At 44.8% G+C, this 20,443-nt stretch overlaps 1 protein-coding gene across 1 annotated transcript in view; it reads left to right on the top strand.

Annotated features, from left to right (window-relative positions):
* CD34 (CD34 molecule) overlaps positions 1-20,443 on the top strand; it is a 59,869-nt gene that overhangs the window by 17,784 nt on the left and 21,642 nt on the right. Inside the window, exons 2-4 of the mRNA XM_015426610.1 lie at positions 6,259-6,435; positions 8,417-8,643; positions 9,852-9,932. Of these exons, the coding sequence (XP_015282096.1) occupies positions 6,259-6,435; positions 8,417-8,643; positions 9,852-9,932 (485 nt within the window). The remainder of the gene's footprint in view (positions 1-6,258; positions 6,436-8,416; positions 8,644-9,851; positions 9,933-20,443) is intronic.

The following is a 20,443-nucleotide window of genomic DNA, read 5'->3' as shown; positions in this document are numbered from 1 at the left end:
GTTCTGCTGGGCTTGCAAAAATGCCCCCTTCAATTTCTAGTGCAGAGATTCTCTGGGACTTTGATTCTGTTCTGCTGGGCTTCTGTTGCCCTTACCTTTTAAGCTGTTTTACCCCATTCATTGAAATCAATGGAAGGTGGGGGCACCTTCTTTGGGGGGCTGTAACTTGGACCCTGTAAATCCAATCCTCACCAAACTTGGATGCCAGGTAGAGGAAAGTCAGCTGAAGATCCCCCATGAATTTAGTGTCTCTAGAGTGTCAGGGAGCCATTCTACCACATCATGACCCTCACAAACTAAACCAATTTATTTAGCTCTTAAAAATTCGTGACAGTTCATGGCTTATGAACTGAGCATGCCACAAACAACAAATCAAAACAAACCTCATTTCCCCAGTTCATGCCTCTCCCTTATGGCATGTGAGAAAAATCTTCTGATTTTATGTGACAAAGTTCTGTGCAAGAACTACTCACTATGCTGAGAAAGCCACTGTAGAAAGGGATTTAAATCCACTTCCACTTAAATTCAGCTAGAAAAGATTAAGCAGAACAGACGTTTGTATATCATGCTTTGCAAAGTTTATTAAACAAGTATAAAAAGACAAGAAGACCCTACCCAACAGTGCACTCCTAAGTACAGTCACACCCTTTTAAGACTATTGAAGTCAATGGCGCTAGAAGGGTGTAAGTGTGTTTAGGACTACACTGCAAGGCAGTTTATACTCAAAGAAGAAGTGGTTGCCACTGCCTCTCACCTTTTGTCATATTCTGAAGTTGACACACAACTCCTCACCTCTATTCTTTCTTCTTTCTTTCCTTCTTCCTCCTTTCCTCTCTTTCTTCCACTCCTATTGTTATGCCTTACTAATTTGACTGAATTGCTGAATTTATTCAGGACTGCTACATACAAGCTACATGGAATATGATTAAATATAAATAATTTTAGAAGCTTCTTCTCATACAGGTAACTTTGTGCCAACTAGATAATATATTTAATTTTCTGGATTTCATGGGGGGGGTCACAGTTTATTAATTCACTCTCCATTATTTTTAAAGATAATGGAACATTTAATAATCTGCTGGTTAAAAAGTGTGCTAGGTGCTGCATAGAACACACAGTGACAGGCCTCACAATCTTGATGTAAACAGTATATATAAAGCAGTGATACTCAGTGGCTTGGAAGCCACGTGGCTTTTCTGAGCATCATTCCTCAAGGTGGCATCCACCCTGTGTTTCAGGAATGTGGGCAAATCCCCTAAATAGCAGGAACTATAGTTGACAGTTGGTTCCCACATTGAACCAGCTGCCACGAAAGGAATGGAAAAGCCATAAGACTCCCTGAAGCTCATGCCTCATGCTAGGGAAGGAAGTACAATGTTGATTTTTTTGGTCAGTGGTAATTATGAATGTGGCTCTCTGCAACTCACAAAATTCCACTTCTATCAAGTTTGTTAAAATGCAGCCTACAGGAAAAGTTCTTCCTTCTGACGTACAATTATATGAATTTGGGTGAGGACTTTTGTCACTTCCTGGCTCTCTATAGTAGGTGGGATGTGTGAACATACTTCTGCTATTTCAGTTAATATTTGCATTGGGGGATTTTTATAAAAGGGGTAATTTATGCCTGTATTTAGTTTTCTATAATAGGATATTATTCTGGGTATCTCCATGCCGGCCACATGACCACGGAGATGTCTTCGGACAGCACTGGCTCTTCGGCTTGGAAACAGAGATGAGCACCACCTCCTAGGGTCGGATTCGACTGGCTTTTGAGCAAGGGGAACCTTTACCTTTTAGGAAGGCTAGCCATTATTATCCACTAGCTATGCTAGTGCAGAAGTGTCCACAAGTATCACCCACCCCTCTGATTTCTATATAGTAAGCCCACATACATTGTATTGAACTAGTCAAAAGTGAAACCTAAATTGAAAACTTATTTAAAGCTCGATTAAAAATGTCCTTTTCCATAGCTGACCTAGACATAACAGGGGAGGATTAAGCAAAGAGAATGACTGATACACACACGACTCTTATGCGTTTCTGCTGTTTGGAGGAAGCTTGACATCTGTATGGGTCATCTTCCTCTCTTTGCAAAGCCAGGAATAGAATCTGTGGACTCTGCTTTAGCTAGTACATTGTAGACCTTCCTTGTAATTAAAGCAAAGTTTCATACAAATCTATGTGTTCTATTGGCAAGAGTTACTTTAAATGGTTTCTTCGCTCAGCATGTCCCATCAGCTTCCTTATAGCCTGTACTTAAGACAGAATAGAATTTTTGTGATGCTATTTTAGATCTAGTCCTAAACATGGTCCACAATTGGGTGCCAAGTCTCAGGCTGGCATAAGTATAAACTGTAGGTCTCTTAACCTGAGTTTCTCTCCATTACAGAAAAACATGATTCCATAAGCCTTTTCAATCCCTATAAAAGGGTCCATTTCTCCTTTCATACCCCTTGGTTGGTAGCTGGAGAACAAAAAGGTACCACTACTACTGGATTTGGGCCAAAGGTCTCCAGTGCCTGAACCTTATCATAATGTTAATTGATGACCATAGCTATAGTAATTTAGAACACATTCACATTTAAATGAACAGTCAATTTAGAATGTTTTTAGAATCTTCCTGTCTCTGTATGATTGCTGCCTAAAGAATGTGTTTGGGGCAAATCCTTCTATTAGCTACAATATTATTTTCAAGGGAAGCCTTGTAGTCAAGGATAGCTAATCTTTTGGGCAAGTCTATCTGCCCTGAACATGTAACCTGTGATATTTTTGTAGTCTCTGTCCTAAAATGGTGTGTGAATGCTTTACAAATAGTATAGATCCTTATCATCTCTAACAATATAGGTTTTGATTCTGACCGTTAAGGACTTGAGCGGACTGGGACCTACATATCTTCAGGACTGCCTCCTCTGGTATGTCCCCCAAAGAGCTCTACACTCAGCTGGAAATAGTCAGCTGGTGAATCCCAGCCCTAAAGATGTCCAGCTAGCTTCGACCAGAGCGTGGGCTTTTTCAGCTCTGGCTCCTACCTGGTGGAACTGTCTGCCAAATAACATCCGTGCCCTGTGGAACCTTATGCAGTTCATGCAGGGCATATAAGGCAGAGATGTTCTGCCAAGCTTTTGGCTTAGGATAGCAATGGGTACCATCTTATCTGGTACTCCCTCCCCTCCCCCCCTTTGCCTTTTCCCGCTTGCAGGACAGTAATGCATACTGTATTCATTTTGGTGCCATATAATCTTTTCTAATTTTTAAAATGTTTTTAATGTTCTTAATTTTAACTTGACTGTTTTATTTTCAGTTTTATATTGTATTTTGTTGTCAACCACCCTGAGCCTTGTCAGAGAAGGGCAGTATATAATTTTTTTTTTTAATATAAATTTTATTTTTAACTTCTTTTTTTTTGGTAAACAAATTTTTATTTTCTTAGGAACATAACATATAAGATTAAATCATTCAGTCCATTGTTTACCTCATTCCCTTCCTCCCCTCCCTCCAATGGCTTCCCGCAATGCTTCTCCCCCTTCTTACAAATTTCATTATATCATTAACACATCATTTGTTATCATCCAACCTCAAGATAACATCATTTGACTTAATATTGATCTAAACATATTAAGTTTTGTTAGGGCAGTATATAAATTGAACTTATAAATAAACTAGGAGTAAGGCCTGTTGTGGGAAGAAATACAATGAGCTCTAGAAGGAAGCTCCAGGTGAGTGTCCCAACTGTGGCTGTTGGGAGGGCAGAGGGATGGGGAAAATAGAGGCAGGAAAGCCATGTTTATTTCCTTCTGCTTAGCTATAAGGCAGGGCTGTCTCAAGTCATTTTGCTGCCCCAAGTGGGTAGCATGGGAGGACAGCCTCATGCTAACAGGTATGGTTCCCTCCACCCCTGACTTATGTTCATTTTGGGGTTATGCAGTGGCAGCTAAGGTAAAAAAGCACCTCCGCCTATGCCATGTCTTCTGGGTTCCAAGGTTTGGAATGCGGTTCCATAGCCAGTTACATGGTTGCCAACTCTGGGTTGAAAAATACCTGTAGATTTGAGTAGTATAGCCTGGGGGGGCAGGGTTTGGGGTACAGAGGGACCTCAGCAGGATATAATTCCATAGAGTCCATTGCCCAAAGCAGCCATTTTCTCCAGGAGAACTGAACTTGGAGATCTCCAGGTGCTGCCTGGAGGCTGGCAATACTAAGGGGAGGGCGAGACCTATAGATTTGAGGGGTAAAGCCTGGGAAGGGCAGAGCTTGGGGTGCGGAGGGACCTCAGCAGGCTATAATGCCATACAGTCCACTGCCCAAAGCAGCCATTGTAATAGCTAGGAAATTTTCTGTAGGGGAAATAGTGTGTTGTGGCTGGGTAACACAGTGATTTCTGGGAGATCTCCAGGCCCCACAGGGAGATTGGCAACTCCAGTGACCATTTAAGGGAAGATTGGGATATGTATTTTGGCAGCTCCAGTGACCGTTTAAGGGAAGATTGGGATATGTATTTTACTTCACACATTCAATGACTCCTAACAGAAACAGCAAACTGTTTAGAATGTTAGAGGCCGTATATGCAAATAACCTCTGTGTTCCAACTGGCTATTGGGGGAAGAGGAACAGCAAACTGTTTAGAATATTGGAGGCGAGACTTAGGCAACGCAGCCAGTGGATAGGGACAGCTTCTGATTTGATAGGCATAGGGAGTCAACTGATTTGGGAGCATGTGGGATGTTCAGGAGAGTCCATGACCAAAACAGAATTATTATAAAAAGAAATAAATATCATGGTAGCATTGAAATGCAATAAGTCTCTCTTCTTTTGCAGAAAAGGCTGATACCAGCCATCAGCCTTTGTTTCATCTGTTTATTTCCTTCTCTATTTTTTAGAAACATTAACAAAGGGACATTGTAGCCATGAGGAAAGGGGAGGGAGCTTTTAGTACATAGCAGTAAAGCTGATGAGGGCTGCACACATACATTAACAAATACAAGAGCACAATTTTTCAGGATGATCCTGATGACAGATTTTATATTAGTGTGGTAAATCTGCAGGCATGTGTACTACAGACATCTTGGGTAGTATCATTCAGGACATCAAACCTGCTGTTTCAGGCACTTGGCTCTGAATATTTGTTCTAGATCAATTTTAAGATAATCCAGGCTTCTTGGCAGACAGACCATATCCATTTGCACAACAGAATGTTCTTTTAATAAGGCTTGTGGGTATAAATAAACAACTTACCCAAACATGGGGAAATAATTGATTTCTTGTTCTATGTTTAGCCTCCTAAATGAGAAAAATAAAATAAAAATTCAACAAATTATTATAATTACCATTTTCAAACGTAAGAGGGGGAATTTAGTGAACTTTATTTCATATATTTAGATATTTATATCCTGGCTTTGTATCCCAATGGGGACACAAAATGGCTTATATCTCCTCTCCTTTAACCTCACAACAACCCTGTAATACCGGTTAGGCTGAGAAAGAGTAACTGGATCAAGGGCTCCCAGTGAGCTTCTATGGCAGAGCAGAGACTTGAGCCTGGGTGTCCCAGATCCTACTCCATCAGTCTAACTGCTACATCACAGAGGAACCATGAAATGTATGTGGATCGACGTGTTCTAACTAGAGCATCAAGTAGGATATTCTGGAATTATAATATTTTCACGTAAAGGACATTTTCAAAGGAACAAAAAGGCAGCCATTGTGATATATGAGAAGGAGCACAGAAGGGAAAACCTTAGTGTTTCTTCTTGCCCGTGCTCCAAGAACTTAGGTCTGCTGTCTTATTGGGGTCAAAATAAAGACAATTCATAACAGGATCCTCTCATCAATTTTAAATCGGAAGACATGGAGCTCCCTAATTTGGATTGCAGCCATGAAAGAGGAGGAAAAGAAGTTTATTTCCTCCAAGTGCAATTTCACTCACTGAAACATCTTCCTCCACACTGTTATTAGCCTACAAAAGAAAAAGAAAAGACTGGCCAAAAATTAATTCCTTAGTAGGTTTCAATTCCCAAAACTACACAGTGGGGAAAAATAAAATCATTATCCCCCTCATCAAACACTAAATATGAAAACTAAGATTTAAAATTTTAAAAACCCTAATGTAGCATTATGTAGATAAGGGAGTTACTCAGCAAGTTGGCTACAAAAAATACAATAAGTTTAAAAGTGGGTCCCACTTCAAACAGTTTGAGAACTTCTGGTTTAGTCAATATCTGAGAGTAGATCCCTGGTAAATCTCTTTCTTGTCTTTTCCAGAAGATCAAGTTTCAGGTGTTGGTTCAACATCCAGTCCTACTGCATCACCTTCTACTGCATCACCTTCAGGAAATTCTTTTTCAAGAGTTTCCACCCCTGAAGTGCCAACAACAGCATTCAGCGCTCTCTCAACAAAGGCTTCCACTGCCACTACAAATAGCAATCAAACATCAAGAGGTAAAAGGAAATTGATATTGGCCTGACTCCTAATCTTCCTCTTCATTTAGGGCAGGGGTGTCAAACATAAGGCCTGGGGGCTAGAACTGGCCTGTCCAGGGTTCTTATATGGCCCACAAGGAACTAGTGCAAAGGAGGAAACAGGAGACTGCTGGGGGTGGGGAGTGGGTGCAGCCACTCTGATTGTGACTTCAGCATGGCAGAACAACCTCATCTGCAGCAGTCAAGCATTGTGGGAGCATCTGCCCAGTGCTGCACCAATGGCTCTCCAGTCGGCCCATGTGGGTCTTCCTTTGCGCCACCCCCCCTCCCAGCCCATGGAGCCTCGCAGTGAGGATACAACAACTTGGAGCTTACCAGCTGCTCTTCTTTATACAGTTTACTAGGAAAAAGGCCCGTTGCGGAAATAAATACAACAACCTCTAGAAAGAGGCTCTGGGCGGGTGCCCCGGCCTTGGACACTCAGTGTCAATTTGCTGTGGCAACCTCAGCAGGATATAATGACACTGAGTCCACCATTTTCTCCAGAGGAATTCATCTCTGCTACCTAAAAAACAGTTGTAATTTTGAGTGATCTCTATGGCTTTGTACCTGTCCGAGGTCCCACGCCTCCTGAAACCTCACCCTCTCCAGGCTCTATCCCTCACATCTCCAGGAATTTCCCACCTGGAGTTGGCAATCCTATCTCCTTCCCAGACAATCCTCAACCTACCTTTATTTCCCCCTCACTCTTCAGCTTTCTACCCACACACACACACCTGCAGCCTCTCCCATGCTCTGAAGCCCTGACTGCTACGTCACATTGGCTGTCATACGGGGGCCACCTCAGCAACATACAAGGATATAGAGCCCACCATTTTCTCCAGGGGAACTGATCTCTGCCATCTGGAAAGCAGTTGTATTCTGAGTGATCTCCAGCCCTCACCTGGAGATTGGACACATTTTACCTCAGAACAGCAAACTGTTTAGAATGTTAGAGGCAAAAGCCAATCAAGTCGCATATGAAAATGGCAAAAGCCAATGAGGCTGCATATGCAAATAACCTCTGTGTTCTGACTGGCTGTGGGGGGAGGGGAACAGCAAACTGTTTAGAATGTTGGAGGCGAGACTCAAGCAATGCAGCCAGTGGATAGGAACAGATTCTGAGTGACACACCAAGGCACCAACCAATTCCGGAGCGTGTGGAATGTTTTAGAGAAGTGCGACCACCATTCGGCTTTTATATATAAGGGAGATATCTCCGGAACCTGGCATTATTTTTTACAGCACACATGGCTCAGCTCAACAAAGTCAGATCTGGCCCTCGTAACAAATGAGTTTGACACCTCTGATTTAGGGATTACTTGGTAAAAGTTTCATACCTACCATAAAGAAGTACAACAGAGGACGTTTTCAGCCAGTGGCCCTTCAACTGAAAGTTCCAAACAAACAAAAACTCTGATGCTTTTCACAACTGAAAATCTGACAGATCTGCAATCTTATCTCTCTTAGAGTCCTGAAAATCTGTCGTAGTCTACATTGCTGCCCTGACCTGGATGACCCAAGCTAACCCCATCTCCTCAGATCTTAGAAGCTAAGCAGAATTGGCCCTAGTTAGTATTTGGATGGGAGACCACCAAGTCCAGGGTTGTTACATAGAGGCAGGCAATGGCAAACCACCTCTGAATGTCTCTGGCCTTGTAAACCCTACAGGGCTGGCATAAATTGACTGTGACCTGACAGCACTTTCCACTACCTGCCTTGCTATCCTTTGCAGAGTTATGCTGCTTAAATTCCATAGACTGAATGGAATTTCAGCAGCCTCCATACAGGATTGCAGCTTTGAGTAACTGGGAGGTCAATCTTCCATGCTATAATCCTGACAATACTTATTATGACAAACTATTATTGAATTTCAGTCACTGTCATGCCATGGATTGGTTCCAGAAGGTCTCACACATTCATATATGTTCTCTTTCCCCTCCCTGTCTAATATCTTCAGACATTTCAAATATCACCACCAGCCCTTCAGATCCTGCTTCAGTGGAGAATGTAACACTTGTTACAACCCCCCCAACAGGGGGTAATACAACATCTGCTCACATCAATGGGACAACCACCTCTTCCCTGACTTCATCTACAGTTCTGCAAAATGTTTCTTCAACTCATCAACCAAATAATTTCTCTGACTCACCTACCACAGCCCAAGCTGGTGACAGCAGTATGATGGTAAGAAGCGTGAAGGATTTTCACTACTGATCAGAATACAAAGGAAGAGGAGAACAAAACAGTCTCCGTTTTTGGAATTCTATGTTAAATCTGTAATCAAGCCATTCATTAGATGATCTCACTAATTAATAAGTACATTTTTTTGCCCCCATTGGGAAATATTTGCAAGTTTCCCTGTACTGGTCATTCAAATTATTAGGGTTGAGGCAAAGTAAGGTTATTTATTTATTTATTTAATTTGTATCCCACCCTCCCTGTCAAAGCAGGCTCAGGGCGGCGTACATAAAATTATTGTAAACAAGTAAAACAGAAAAGTACATAAAATATAGGTATAGATATAAATATTATTATTAGACAGTGTTATTGTTAGACAGTTATTATTTCGGGAGCTCAAAAAGGGGGGAGAAATATTTACAACACTGCTACACTTCTCCTGCCTCCTTCAACACACATTCAGACTCTCCTTCCTGGCATTCAGATAGATGTGTGATGTGGTATGGTGATGGTGTTCCAGAATGAGCATTTTCACAGCCCTGATTGGCTGCTGTCGTAGTGTTGTTTGATTTTAATTGGAACATAGGAGTTATTACATAGCCCATCAGATAAGACTATTTGACGATGTCGCTAAGGACAAAGGAAGTTAATGCAGGTGGAGAGCAATACCTTTCTAAACAGGCATTGCCTTTTCGTTGAATCAGATTTGTTCACTCTCATGTATATCATTACATAGCCAACTATTCACTTTTTCCTAAAAAGGTACATTTTAATAACAATGCAATTGGTGATTGTAGCTATGGAGGTGTTCCAACTGGCATGAAAGGAGTAGGCATGGAGTAGGTTGCAGGGGACCCCTGAGGTATCACTTTTGGGCCAAAATGTGTGCCCTTGAACATTTAATGCATCCATACCCTTTATTTTCAATTGATGAATTTCCAGCTCAGCCAGAAAGGTCCCCTGTGCCATTTGAACATGTCTCTTGGCTTTGATTTCTAAGCTACAGTGAGTTCACCTTATATACACTAGTGTTGTGCCTTTCCTCACTGTTTGAATCTTGTTCTCCTAACTGCAGCAGGTGATGGAATGATTTCAAATTTTGCATTCCTCAACCTAAAAGTTCACGTTTCAGTTTCAGTTTCCCCTTATACAGATTTAAGATTTTGAACTTCCTTCGTTTTGAAATGATAACAGTGTTTAATTCTGTTTTATAGGGCAACATCACATGTTTGAATATCAAGCAAGTAACTACTTCTCGTGTGATTTGCTTGAAGCTCAATGAGATCTACTCATGTGTAAGTAACATCCAAACGGACAGAATCAGTAACAAGGAACTGACCGTAATGCAAAAGGGTTTAGGGGCAGAGCCTGTTGCTGTAGAGGTCTGTCACAGGTTAAGAAAAGAGTACTTAAATGGTTGTACTTTGTTTTAACTTGCTTCGTAGTAAGAGATGCCTTTTGATGTCTTTGCACACACAAAGTATTTCAGTTTTAACCCGGCCCACCTGAGTTCTTTTCCCGTCACAACTTCCTGAAATTTTACTTACACAGACATACCAGGTTGGAATGCATTGCCTAGGTGCATCTACATATAACAATTAACAATTATATAAGGTTATAATTCTTATTGATTTCATTAGCACTTTTCAGGGTGCTGAGCACTTTACAATTCTCATTTCATATATTGTCATAACCATGCAGGGAAATTGGTTCCTGGGCCTGTCTCATTTCAAACAACATATTCACTTGCAATTCTTTGCAGCAAGATCCTCAGGCAAATTACTTACCTCCCCTCCCTTTCTTGCTCAGATCTCCTGTTGTCCACCGTCCTGAACCTAAAAGACCACTTTATTTAACCAAATCTGTTTTACCCAACACACACAGTGCATGTGTGTGTGTATGTGTGTGTGTGTGTGTGTGTGTAAATGGCACACTTCTTGCTATTGAGACACCCCTCAATCTCTAATCTTTGTTAATTGGGGCTGTTGGTTATGATGGGTTAGTTAGAGAACTGAATTCATTTTACATTGATGATAAATTTAGACTGAGGGGAGACCAATAGTTCCTCAGTTAGATTTGGGTGAAGAAAGCTCAGTCTTCACATCAAGCTAAAGACTTACTGGAGTTACGTGGGGTTCCTTTTAACTAGTGTAAAATTAGTGCTGTATCAATGGTAGAGTGACATTGAGTTTGGATTCATCCTGAGTTCTCGTCTCCCATCCTGTAAACCCTCTGTCAACTAGCATTATAGGAGGCCTGTTTGCATATGCTGGAAACATATCAACAATAATCATGCTGAACAACTCCCTAGGGAGTGTATAGCTGTAACACTAGAGCCACCTAGTGGGAATGTTAGTGGAAAAGCAAACAGTTGGGTAGGTTTAATGCATTTAGTCTCATGATCCTAAAAAGAAACAATTTATCTACTCCTCTCTCTATTTATCTGTTAATTGGTAGAGTCCATTATATCAGTGCTTAGAGATATGAAGCATTTATCAGTTTTGATTACAAAGCTGTATACATAGTTCTGCGCACCCTGCTTCTCCAAGTAGTGAGAATTTACAGGGTCTAGTGCTTACTTGGGCTAATTTCTTTCAGAGGAGAGAGCACTGAAAACCTATGGCATTTTTGTGGCATTTGCCCTGTTTACAAATATACGATCTGAGCACAGATAGAGAAATTGGGTACTCCTAGAGGGCAGCATATCTACTACCCCACATCAGATTCCCATAAACAGAGAATCCTCCAAGGTATTCCAGCCAACCCTCAGCAGTGGCTTTCTGATTCTTTTTCTGTCCCTTCCTGCATCAAAACTACATTTTCTTTTCACACAGCTGCCATCACCACCTTCAGCTAAGAAAGAATTTCATCTCTTCCAAGTTCTAATGGACATGAACAAAACAATTTCCCCACACTAAAGGCCCATTAAAGAAATAACTAAATCATTAAGACACATAGATTAGGATTGCCACCCTTCTTGTGGGGGTGGGGGATAATCTGCTCACAGCTGGCATTTTTTGACATTGCTCTAAAAATGGTTGTCAGCATGATGTCACTTCCAGTGAAACCCGGAAGTGGTGTCACACCTCTCTAGGAATTCACTCTTTGTTCCAAACTTCTGTCCTAATTATCTCTGTCTTGGAAAAGTTTCCCTGCTGTCTGGGAGGGGATCCACCTGGACCCCTCATTGAAAGGGAAAGGCCACTACAGCCCCCATTGCCCAAGTTTCAGACCCAGCTGGAGGCAAATCAGCACCCAGTGCCTACTTACGCAGGCAGGCTCAGGCAATGATGGGGAGAGAAAGGCAGCAAGGGTATCAGTGCCAACCACTTCAGAGCTCCAGGCAGTGGCAGAAACAGTCCTGGCACAAGCCCAGTGAAAATCATTCAACATGGCAGGGCAGGGCCTGGCCTTCATGAGGGCCATGGTCCAGATGGGCATAGCAGTAGGACCCATGGCCCCACAGCAGCAGCTGCACCACAGAGCAGAAATGGCCAGGCAGTGGTAGCCTCCCCAAGCTCATCTGCAGCCCAGATAGCATTGAGATGGGTGCGCCCCATGCTGAGGAGGGACAGGCATGGGGTTGGAGTCCTGTCATTGGCCCAGGAAGATCCTGGCAGGAAGTGGTGGAGTAGCCTTGATGGGCAGGGCTGGTAATCCTGGGGAAGGGAGGGAACCAGGGCTTGGGCACAGGAAAGGGAAGTAAAAGGAGGCACACAGATGGAGGTTGGGGAGGATGACAGTTGGTCACCAGGGCTGTTGCCAATGGTGTTCCAGCTGAGAGGAGGCGAACAAGGGTGAGCCAAACCCCTCCCCTCTCTTTATGAGACCTCCAAGGGTACTCCAGGGGCCAAAGGCACGATGGCTGAAAATGGAGCAATCCATGAGGGGCAGGGGGCATAAAGGCTATGGGCGCAGTGGGCTTTATCTTGGGGCCTTACCTCACAGGAGAGGCGCAAGCAGTCCTCAAGTCATTGGAAAAGGCCGATAGTGCAGATTATACAAAACTGAAGGCAGCCATTCTGGATAGGTATGAAGTAACTCCAGAGATACATCACCAGAATGTCCACAACATGTCACTGCAGTCAATGGGATGTCCCTGGACCTTGATCACCACCCTCAAGGATGCTGCTACCCAGTAGCTACGGCTGAGGATAGATGATGCACGACACATTGTGGAACAAGTAGTGTTAGAACAATTATTGCAGATCTTGCCATCTCAGACCCACAACTGTATTGCCTGTTGGAAATCCCAGGGGCTGAAGGAGGCCATGGAACTGTGGGAAAACTTCTTGGCAGTGGAGGGACAAGACTATCCATGAGAGGGACCTTGGAGCAGGGGCCCAGGTGGAGTCCTTGGGAAGCCCCAGCAGGGATGGCAGACAGGACCTCTGAGAGCTCCAGAGTATGAGGTACCTGGGTTCCTCCACCAGGACCAATCCAGGTCTGTCAACCCCTCATTGAAGGGCCCTCATCCCAGGACAGTATGGCCTAACACCCCTCAACTCCAAGGTATCAGGTATGACAGGCCATCCTAGGGAACAAGGCCTCTGTTCCACTTGCAGCCAGTGGGGTCACTATAAGAAACAATCTCCCTTCATGGAATGTGACACTGGGAGACGGCCATGCAAGCTTTCAGTCATGGATCCTGCCCACCAGCTCTGGTGAAAAGGGTTGAGATGGGAGGACAGTTCTTGGAAGCTCTGATGGACAGTGGGAGTTCTATCTCCATGATCCAGTCACACCTTCTACCAGCTGACCTTCCCATCATTGGGGAGGCTGCCATTGCCTGTTTTCATGGGCACGTAGACCGATGACTGGTGGTAAAGGTCCAGTAAGTCTACTGGGGGAAGACCTGGGAGGAGATCTTGGCATGAGTGAAGAAGCTTCCCTACCCCTTGCTGTTAGGGTGTGATGCCCCCAAGTTCATGATGGCTCTGCATGCCCTGACGGCCATCACAGAAGAAATGGCCACCCAGATGTTTGACTCCATGGACAAGCCAGTGGAGGACAACCCCGGGACACAATGGAGTAGATATGATGGGATGGTGGCAATGGGACTCCCTTTTTGTGGCAGCCCAGGGCAGAAATGACACCCTCAAGGGCCATCAGAGCATTGTGATGGTGAGTGAGGGTACAGTGGTAGACCCTTGGCACATCCAGCACATTCCTTGTGTAGTTCAGGAGTATGGTACAGGTTGGTCCAGGGATAAGTGCGAGTCCAATTCCAACTCCTAGTTCCCATGCAATTCCTGTGGGAGATGCTGACAGCAGCTCATAAGCACCCATAGGTGCTGCACCAAGGATACTCTCCTCCAAGTGCTGTCTTGGTTCTTTTGGCCAATAGTGGCCAAAGAGGTGCAGGACTTCTGTAAGACATGTAAGGTGTGTCAGGTGACATCAAACTGGCCACCCCTGTGAGCCCCTCTCTCCCCTTTGCCGATTGTGCATGCCCCATTTCATCGGATAGCTATGGACTTTGTGGGGCTGTTGCCCTGTACACCCCAAGGCTTGTTCCAGTTTCAGATTATGTCCTTCAGCCTGCATGGAGTGGTGGCTTGGGGTGTGCAAAAAAAAAAAAAAATTGGCCCAATTTGGATTCGGCCGAATCAGGCAGAATCAATTTCGGCCAGCAGAAACACTCTTGCATGTCAATTTCGGCAGTACCAGCCCCTTCCGGAGTCTTTAGGCCAGCCAAATGTCAATTTCAGCCCCATTATATCCTGTGGGCCATTGAAGTCAATTGAAGTGTAAGGCATCACCTTACACTTACCAACACTGAACCTCATTTGCCGTATTGTCACCCACTCATCTAGCTTGTGGGGGTCCTCTTGGAGCTTTTCACAGTCAGCCTTTGTTTCCACCATCCTGAATAATTTGGTGTCATCTGTAAACTTGGCCACTACACTACTCACCTCTAGTTCCAGATTATCGATTAATACCTTTATTTATTTATGTTATCGTATTTTTATTCCACCCTCCCCCGCAAACGGGCTCAGGGCGGGTTACAACAGAATAGTACCAACCCCAATACCGATCCATGTGAGACCCCACTGCTTACTTCTCTCCATTGTGAGAACTATCCATTAATTCCTACTCTTTGCTTCATGTCATTTAACCAGTTTTTGATCCATAAGAGAACCTGCCCTCTTATTCCATGACTGCGAAGTTTACTCAGGAGTCTTTGGTGAGGTACCTCGTCAAAAGCCTTTTGACAGTTCAGGTATATAATGTCTACCAGGTCAGCATTGTCTACATGCTTGTTCACTTTTTCAAAGAACTCCAAACGGTTGGTGAGGCAGGACTTCCCCTTTCAGAAGCTCTGCTGATTTCCCCTCAGCAGGCTTTGTCCCTCTATGTGACCAACAATTCTATCTTTGATTACGGTACAATGCGGAAAGGAGGAGGATGGAAGCAGCAGGAAGCACAAGAACAGGGTTATGAAATGTCCACACATCTCTGTTATTCTGCCACTCACTACTGCCATGACATCAGCAACTCTTACTTCTACTCAGGACTTTTTTTGTAGAAAAAACCCAGCAGGAACTCATTAGCATAATAGGCCACACCCAACAGAAACTCAATAGCATATTAGGCCACACCCCAACAGTGCAGCTCATTAGTATATTAGGCCACACCCCCATGCCTTCCCTTGACTTGCCCGGGTGCCCCGCAGCTATGGGGACCCCAGCCAAGCTGGCCCTTGGACAGGCTGGGGAAGGCACAGGGAGGCATTTAAATGCCTCCCCGATCCTTCCAGGGGGCCCACTGGCCCACCCGCCTCAGCGTCGCCGCCCGCCTCAGAGTCGCCGGGTGGGGTCACTCTCCAGGCCTTCCCTCTGTAGCCACACATGCAGAGGTTTTGGCTGTAGTGGGCGTGGCCAACTCTGAATCCAGCCGGAACTCCGTTCCTGTGCGTTCCTGCCCAAAAATAGCCCTGCTTCTACTCCTTTTCCCTATCTCACCTTTACAAAAGCACAGACACATCAGCAATTTTGCCAGGCCCTCTTTCCTCCTAATTTTCCTTCCAGACTGAGCTGTCCTGTAACACTACAGCACAGCTCAGCAGGGTAATTTATCTGTTTTTGTAAGCTGCCCTGAGGTGGTTTCAGGGAGGGAGAGTGGGTAAATAAATAAATAAATAAATAAATGGCTAAAATAGGGAACAGAATATCATGCAACAAGGAGCTGGCTCATTCCATTTTAAAAGTGGGGTTTAGTTCCATCTCCCTGCAAATAGTGGAAATTAGCAGAGTATTTGGATTAATGCTTCACCTGCATCCACTGTAGTTTCCCCTTTAAACTGGATTAAAACATTTTTTGTTCTCCATGGGTCATGACTGGAATGAGCACTACAACATGTAGATGTCTGTCTTTAATCTGGAAGATTCCTACATTTCATGCATGGGGGGTGGGAAATCCCTGTGTGGAAGCTGCCAAAGTCCAGTTTATTTGATAGGACAAATCCTAAAAAAACTTTCCCATGAACCAATCTTATCTCAAGAAAATGTAATCTCAAGATAATGTAAGCCAGTTCTGTGCTTAGTGGGTAAATACTAATGTTCTCTTGTTTTGCTTGAAGATGGAAATCTGGAGCCTGAACATAACAGGAAAAATGGGCAAAGAACATTGGCCAGATGACTTAATTCTTTCAGAAACAGCTGTATTTTCCATGTTGCAACTTCCCCAGTGGACATTTGGGAGCAATTTGTTTATAGTTCTCAGGAATCACTTGCCACACCATGAGGAAAGCACAATAATGGAGTAATGCTAACCATGTATAAAAAGAGTAGAACAATAATAAAAACCACAGGAACGTAGGTATTACATGTAAAATTAGTAACTGAGATAGTATAGCACAATGGCAAAGAGACTGAGCTATTTGAACCAGGTAGTTCAAGGCCTCCACTATCAATGTATTCGATAGGTGAGCCTTTATCCTGCAGCTCTGTGTGTACAATATAGGGATAACATTACTGACCAACCTTAAATGACTCTTGTAAGGATTCTGAGACAATGAAATGTTTTGAAATTCTAATAAGATATATAAATAGCAACTACTACTACTGCTTCTCCTTTTGCACATGCACTGTGAACATAACACTAAGCAGGTTTAATCAGAATCTTACTTGGGTCTATTACTCCCAGAAAAGTATTTAGGGTTGCACTGTGTGTCAGTTGCTGCACAGAAGGACAATTTGAAACACTTCTTGCACATATGGGTTGCATTCTATCATGTTAGATAGATAAAAACAAAGGTGGCAGCAGACCCATAGCCAGGATTCTGTGGCTTGTGGGGCAAAAAAAATTCTGGTGGGGCTGCCATTATTTGCCATAATAAAGGGTGGTGATGCACACCCCTCTCCCTCCCTTCCTGCAAGATTTAAAGGTCAGCAGGGAGCACGTGGCCCACCAATCAGCTGGAGTGCCCTTTAAATCTTGCAGAAGGGAGGGAGAGGGGTGCATGCCACCCCTTGCTTCTTCTCAAAAGCTATTAAAGGATCCCTTTAAATGCTTTTGGGAAGAAGCAGGGGGACTTTAAGAAGTGGGGGGCTTTAAGGAAGGGGAGGAGCCCCCAATAGCCCCACCGTAGCTATGGGCCAGGATGGAAGAAGAGTATCAAGGATAATGTAGGAGAAAAGTAAAAGTGAAGCAACAGCTAATGTCAGACATAGGCAACCCAGGAAATATAAATAAGGCTCTGGACACAGTAAGCAGCAGATGGCTTGTAACAGTAAATCATTTGGGGAGGGGAAGCAAGACAGGCAGAAATAAGACAGATAGAGATGTCCAGAGAGAATGGCCTTTCCCAATCAAAACAGTAGGCAGCCCAACAAAAAACCTTTGGGCATTTTTAAAAAGGAAGTCCACAACATCCCTTACATATAGTCCATTCATTCTTGGTTTGCTTGGCCCCTTTCCCAAATGCTGAACAGGAATATGCACTAGGAATGGACACTAACTGGTTCATGAGCTAAACCTCATGGCAAATTTTGGCCGTTTTTTGGTTCATGAAGTAAAGTTCGTGGCAAGTCAACTGGCATGAACTTTCCACAAACTTTCAAACTGTTCATGGTTGTTTGTGATGGTTAGTGAATATATACATTTCCAGACAGACTGTCTCCACTCAATCGAAATGTTTACCGAATTTCAAATTAATAAGGGGTGGAACTTGGAGAGCATGTAGAGGAGCATCCGGGGGGAGATCCCCTGCGACGTTGATGTCTCTAGCTTGCACAGTATCTATTCTATACACTCCTGAACCTCAGGAGCCTGCACCTGTCAAAATGACCACCTGTCATTTCCCCAGAAAGCACTTTCCTTGGGGCACCTTCTTTGAGAGGCTGTAAATCAGACCCCCTAAGCCCAATCCTCATCAAATTTGGAGGGCAGGTAGAGGAGAGTCAGCCGAAGATCCTCTACAAGTTTGGTGTTTCTTGCAAGTGTGTTGAGGAGTATTCTACAACATCACAAACCTTATGAACTGAACCAGTTCATGTTGTGTGGCTAAAAGTTTGTGAGAGTTCATGATTTGTGAACTGGGCACACCACAAACCACAAACCAAACCACATCTTTCTGATTCCTGCCCATCCCTAATATGCACTGTAATTGGAATCTGTCACTGCATTAAGAGAAACGTTGCAATATTAATTTTGTTATTTTTTGTATATTTTATCATTGTTTGTAATCTTCTGTTTGTCTTGAAGCTAAAGTAATCGAAAAGTATTTGGAGGAGCTTTCTTGATAGACAGATTATCAATATATCTAATTCAAAATGTAGTCCCATCTGTAGATACTTAAATTCAGAGACTGTAGGCCATAAAAAGACAGCTATTTCTACACGCCTGAGAAAAAGACCAGGTTTGCAGAACACACAGTGGAAAGTTAAAAAACAACAACAAAATAATAGAAACAGTGCCTGTACCTTTAAGAAAGGAGATCTCAGTGGCCATTGCTAAGCAATCACAACAGTATTGCCAGCCTTCAGATCTTGGTTTCTGTTAGTAAAAGGCAAGGAAAGTGGACAGGGTCCTTTCTAGTGCTCTTTTGGCCCTTGAAGGATGCCTCATCAGGGTCAGGCTTGACAGGCAAAAACCAGGGGACTTATTATTAGGGATGGGCACTTTCCAGATTTTGCCCTGGAACAAACTGAACCAAACTGACCAATTTCCAGACCGGTTCTCGAACTGGACTGCAGCCAGTTCACATGGGGGTGGGTGGAACTCTCTCCCCAAGCCCCACCCTCCACCCACTGGCAATGTGACTGCTGGGCAGGGCTGAATCCCCACACTGCCCATGACCCAGGAACACCTGCAGAGGGATGAGCGGTGCTGTCTCCTTAGGCTCACCCTTCACCCACCAGCAACTTGATTACTGGGCAGGGCCAAACCCCTTGCCCTGCATGGACCTGGGGAACACCCGCACAGGGTGGGTGGTGCTCTTTCCCCTGGTCCCACTCTCCACCCACCAGCAACGTGATTCCCAGGCAGGGTTGAAACCCCCACCCTGCCTGGGGCTTGGGGAACACACACACAGGGGCGGGTGGCTCTCTCTCCCCGGGCCCACCCTCCACCCACCAGTGGCAATGTGACTAATGGGCACGGCTGAACACCCCACCCTCCCTGGGACCCATGGGAACATCTGCATGGGGGCAGGGGGTGCCCCTTCCCTGGGGGCTTACCCTTCCTCAAATCCCACTAACATGATAAACAAGCAGGCAATAATCTCCCTCCCCACCTGAGGCCGTGGAGCCTCTCCCAGGGAGAATTCTATAAGTAGGACACATGTGAGTCCCTTAACAGGGCAATGAGAGCTCCCGGCTCAGGAGGATTCTATCTTCAACGGTGATCACTTTGCTGTCAGGAATGTCAGAGCTGGGACCTGGGCATGGGAATGGGTAAGGTTGGAAACCCCTGGGGATAGGGACCCTGCATCGGACTCTGTTGTGACAATCCCGGGCCATGGCAATGTGACCTCCCAGCTTGGGAGGATTTGGTCCTGACCAGTAATCACTTTGCCATCAGGTGGGCCAGGGAAAAAGGGGTAAATGGACAGATGAGGCAGGGAGTCCTAAACCTCTGGGGATGGGGACCCTACAGGAACCCAATTGTGATGGTCCTGGGCCACAGCAATGTGACCTCCCAGCTGGGGAAGATTCGGTCCTGACCAGTAATCACTTTGTCATCAGGCAAGCCGGGGGGACACGGGTGGATGGATGGGTGAAGTGGGGAGTCCCAAACCCCTGGGGATGGGGACCCCATGGTGACCCAATAATGATGGTCCCAGCAACATGACCTCCCAGCTCAGGAGGACTCGGTCCTGACTGGTGATCACTTTGCCATTAGATGACTGTGGGGACATGGGCGAATGGACAGGTGAGGCAGGGAGTCCCAAAACTCTGGGGGCAGGGACCCCGTGGGGGATCTGCCTGGCAGTCCCCATAGGGGGAGGAGACATCTTGTGTGTACCATCTTAGAAGGGACCCAGCAGTGTGGTCCAACTGCCGGGGTGTGGAGGGCAGATGGGTGTTTCCATTGGACAAGGCCCTCAACTGGGATCCAACTGTTGGCACCCCGCTCTTGGGGGGAAACATCATTGTGTTTGCCCTCATAGAAGGGACCTTGAGACAGGCCCATAGATAGTGTGGGGCCTGCAGGGCCCAGCCTTCCCACGATTTTAATGACCCCCCTCTCCAATCCTTGGCTCCCCCTCCCTCCCCCAGCCCCCTCACCCCCGATTGATCATGACTTCACACAGTCAGGAGGACTCAGGAGAAGAGCAGGACGAGGGGACAAAACAGAAAGA

Source organism: Gekko japonicus, unplaced genomic scaffold (assembly GCF_001447785.1).
Source record: "Gekko japonicus isolate JY-2015 unplaced genomic scaffold, Gekko_japonicus_V1.1 scaffold1802, whole genome shotgun sequence".
Taxonomy (NCBI): domain Eukaryota; kingdom Metazoa; phylum Chordata; class Lepidosauria; order Squamata; family Gekkonidae; genus Gekko; species Gekko japonicus.
Note: the sequence above shows the minus strand (reverse complement) of the source record. Positions and strands in the feature narration are given on the sequence as shown.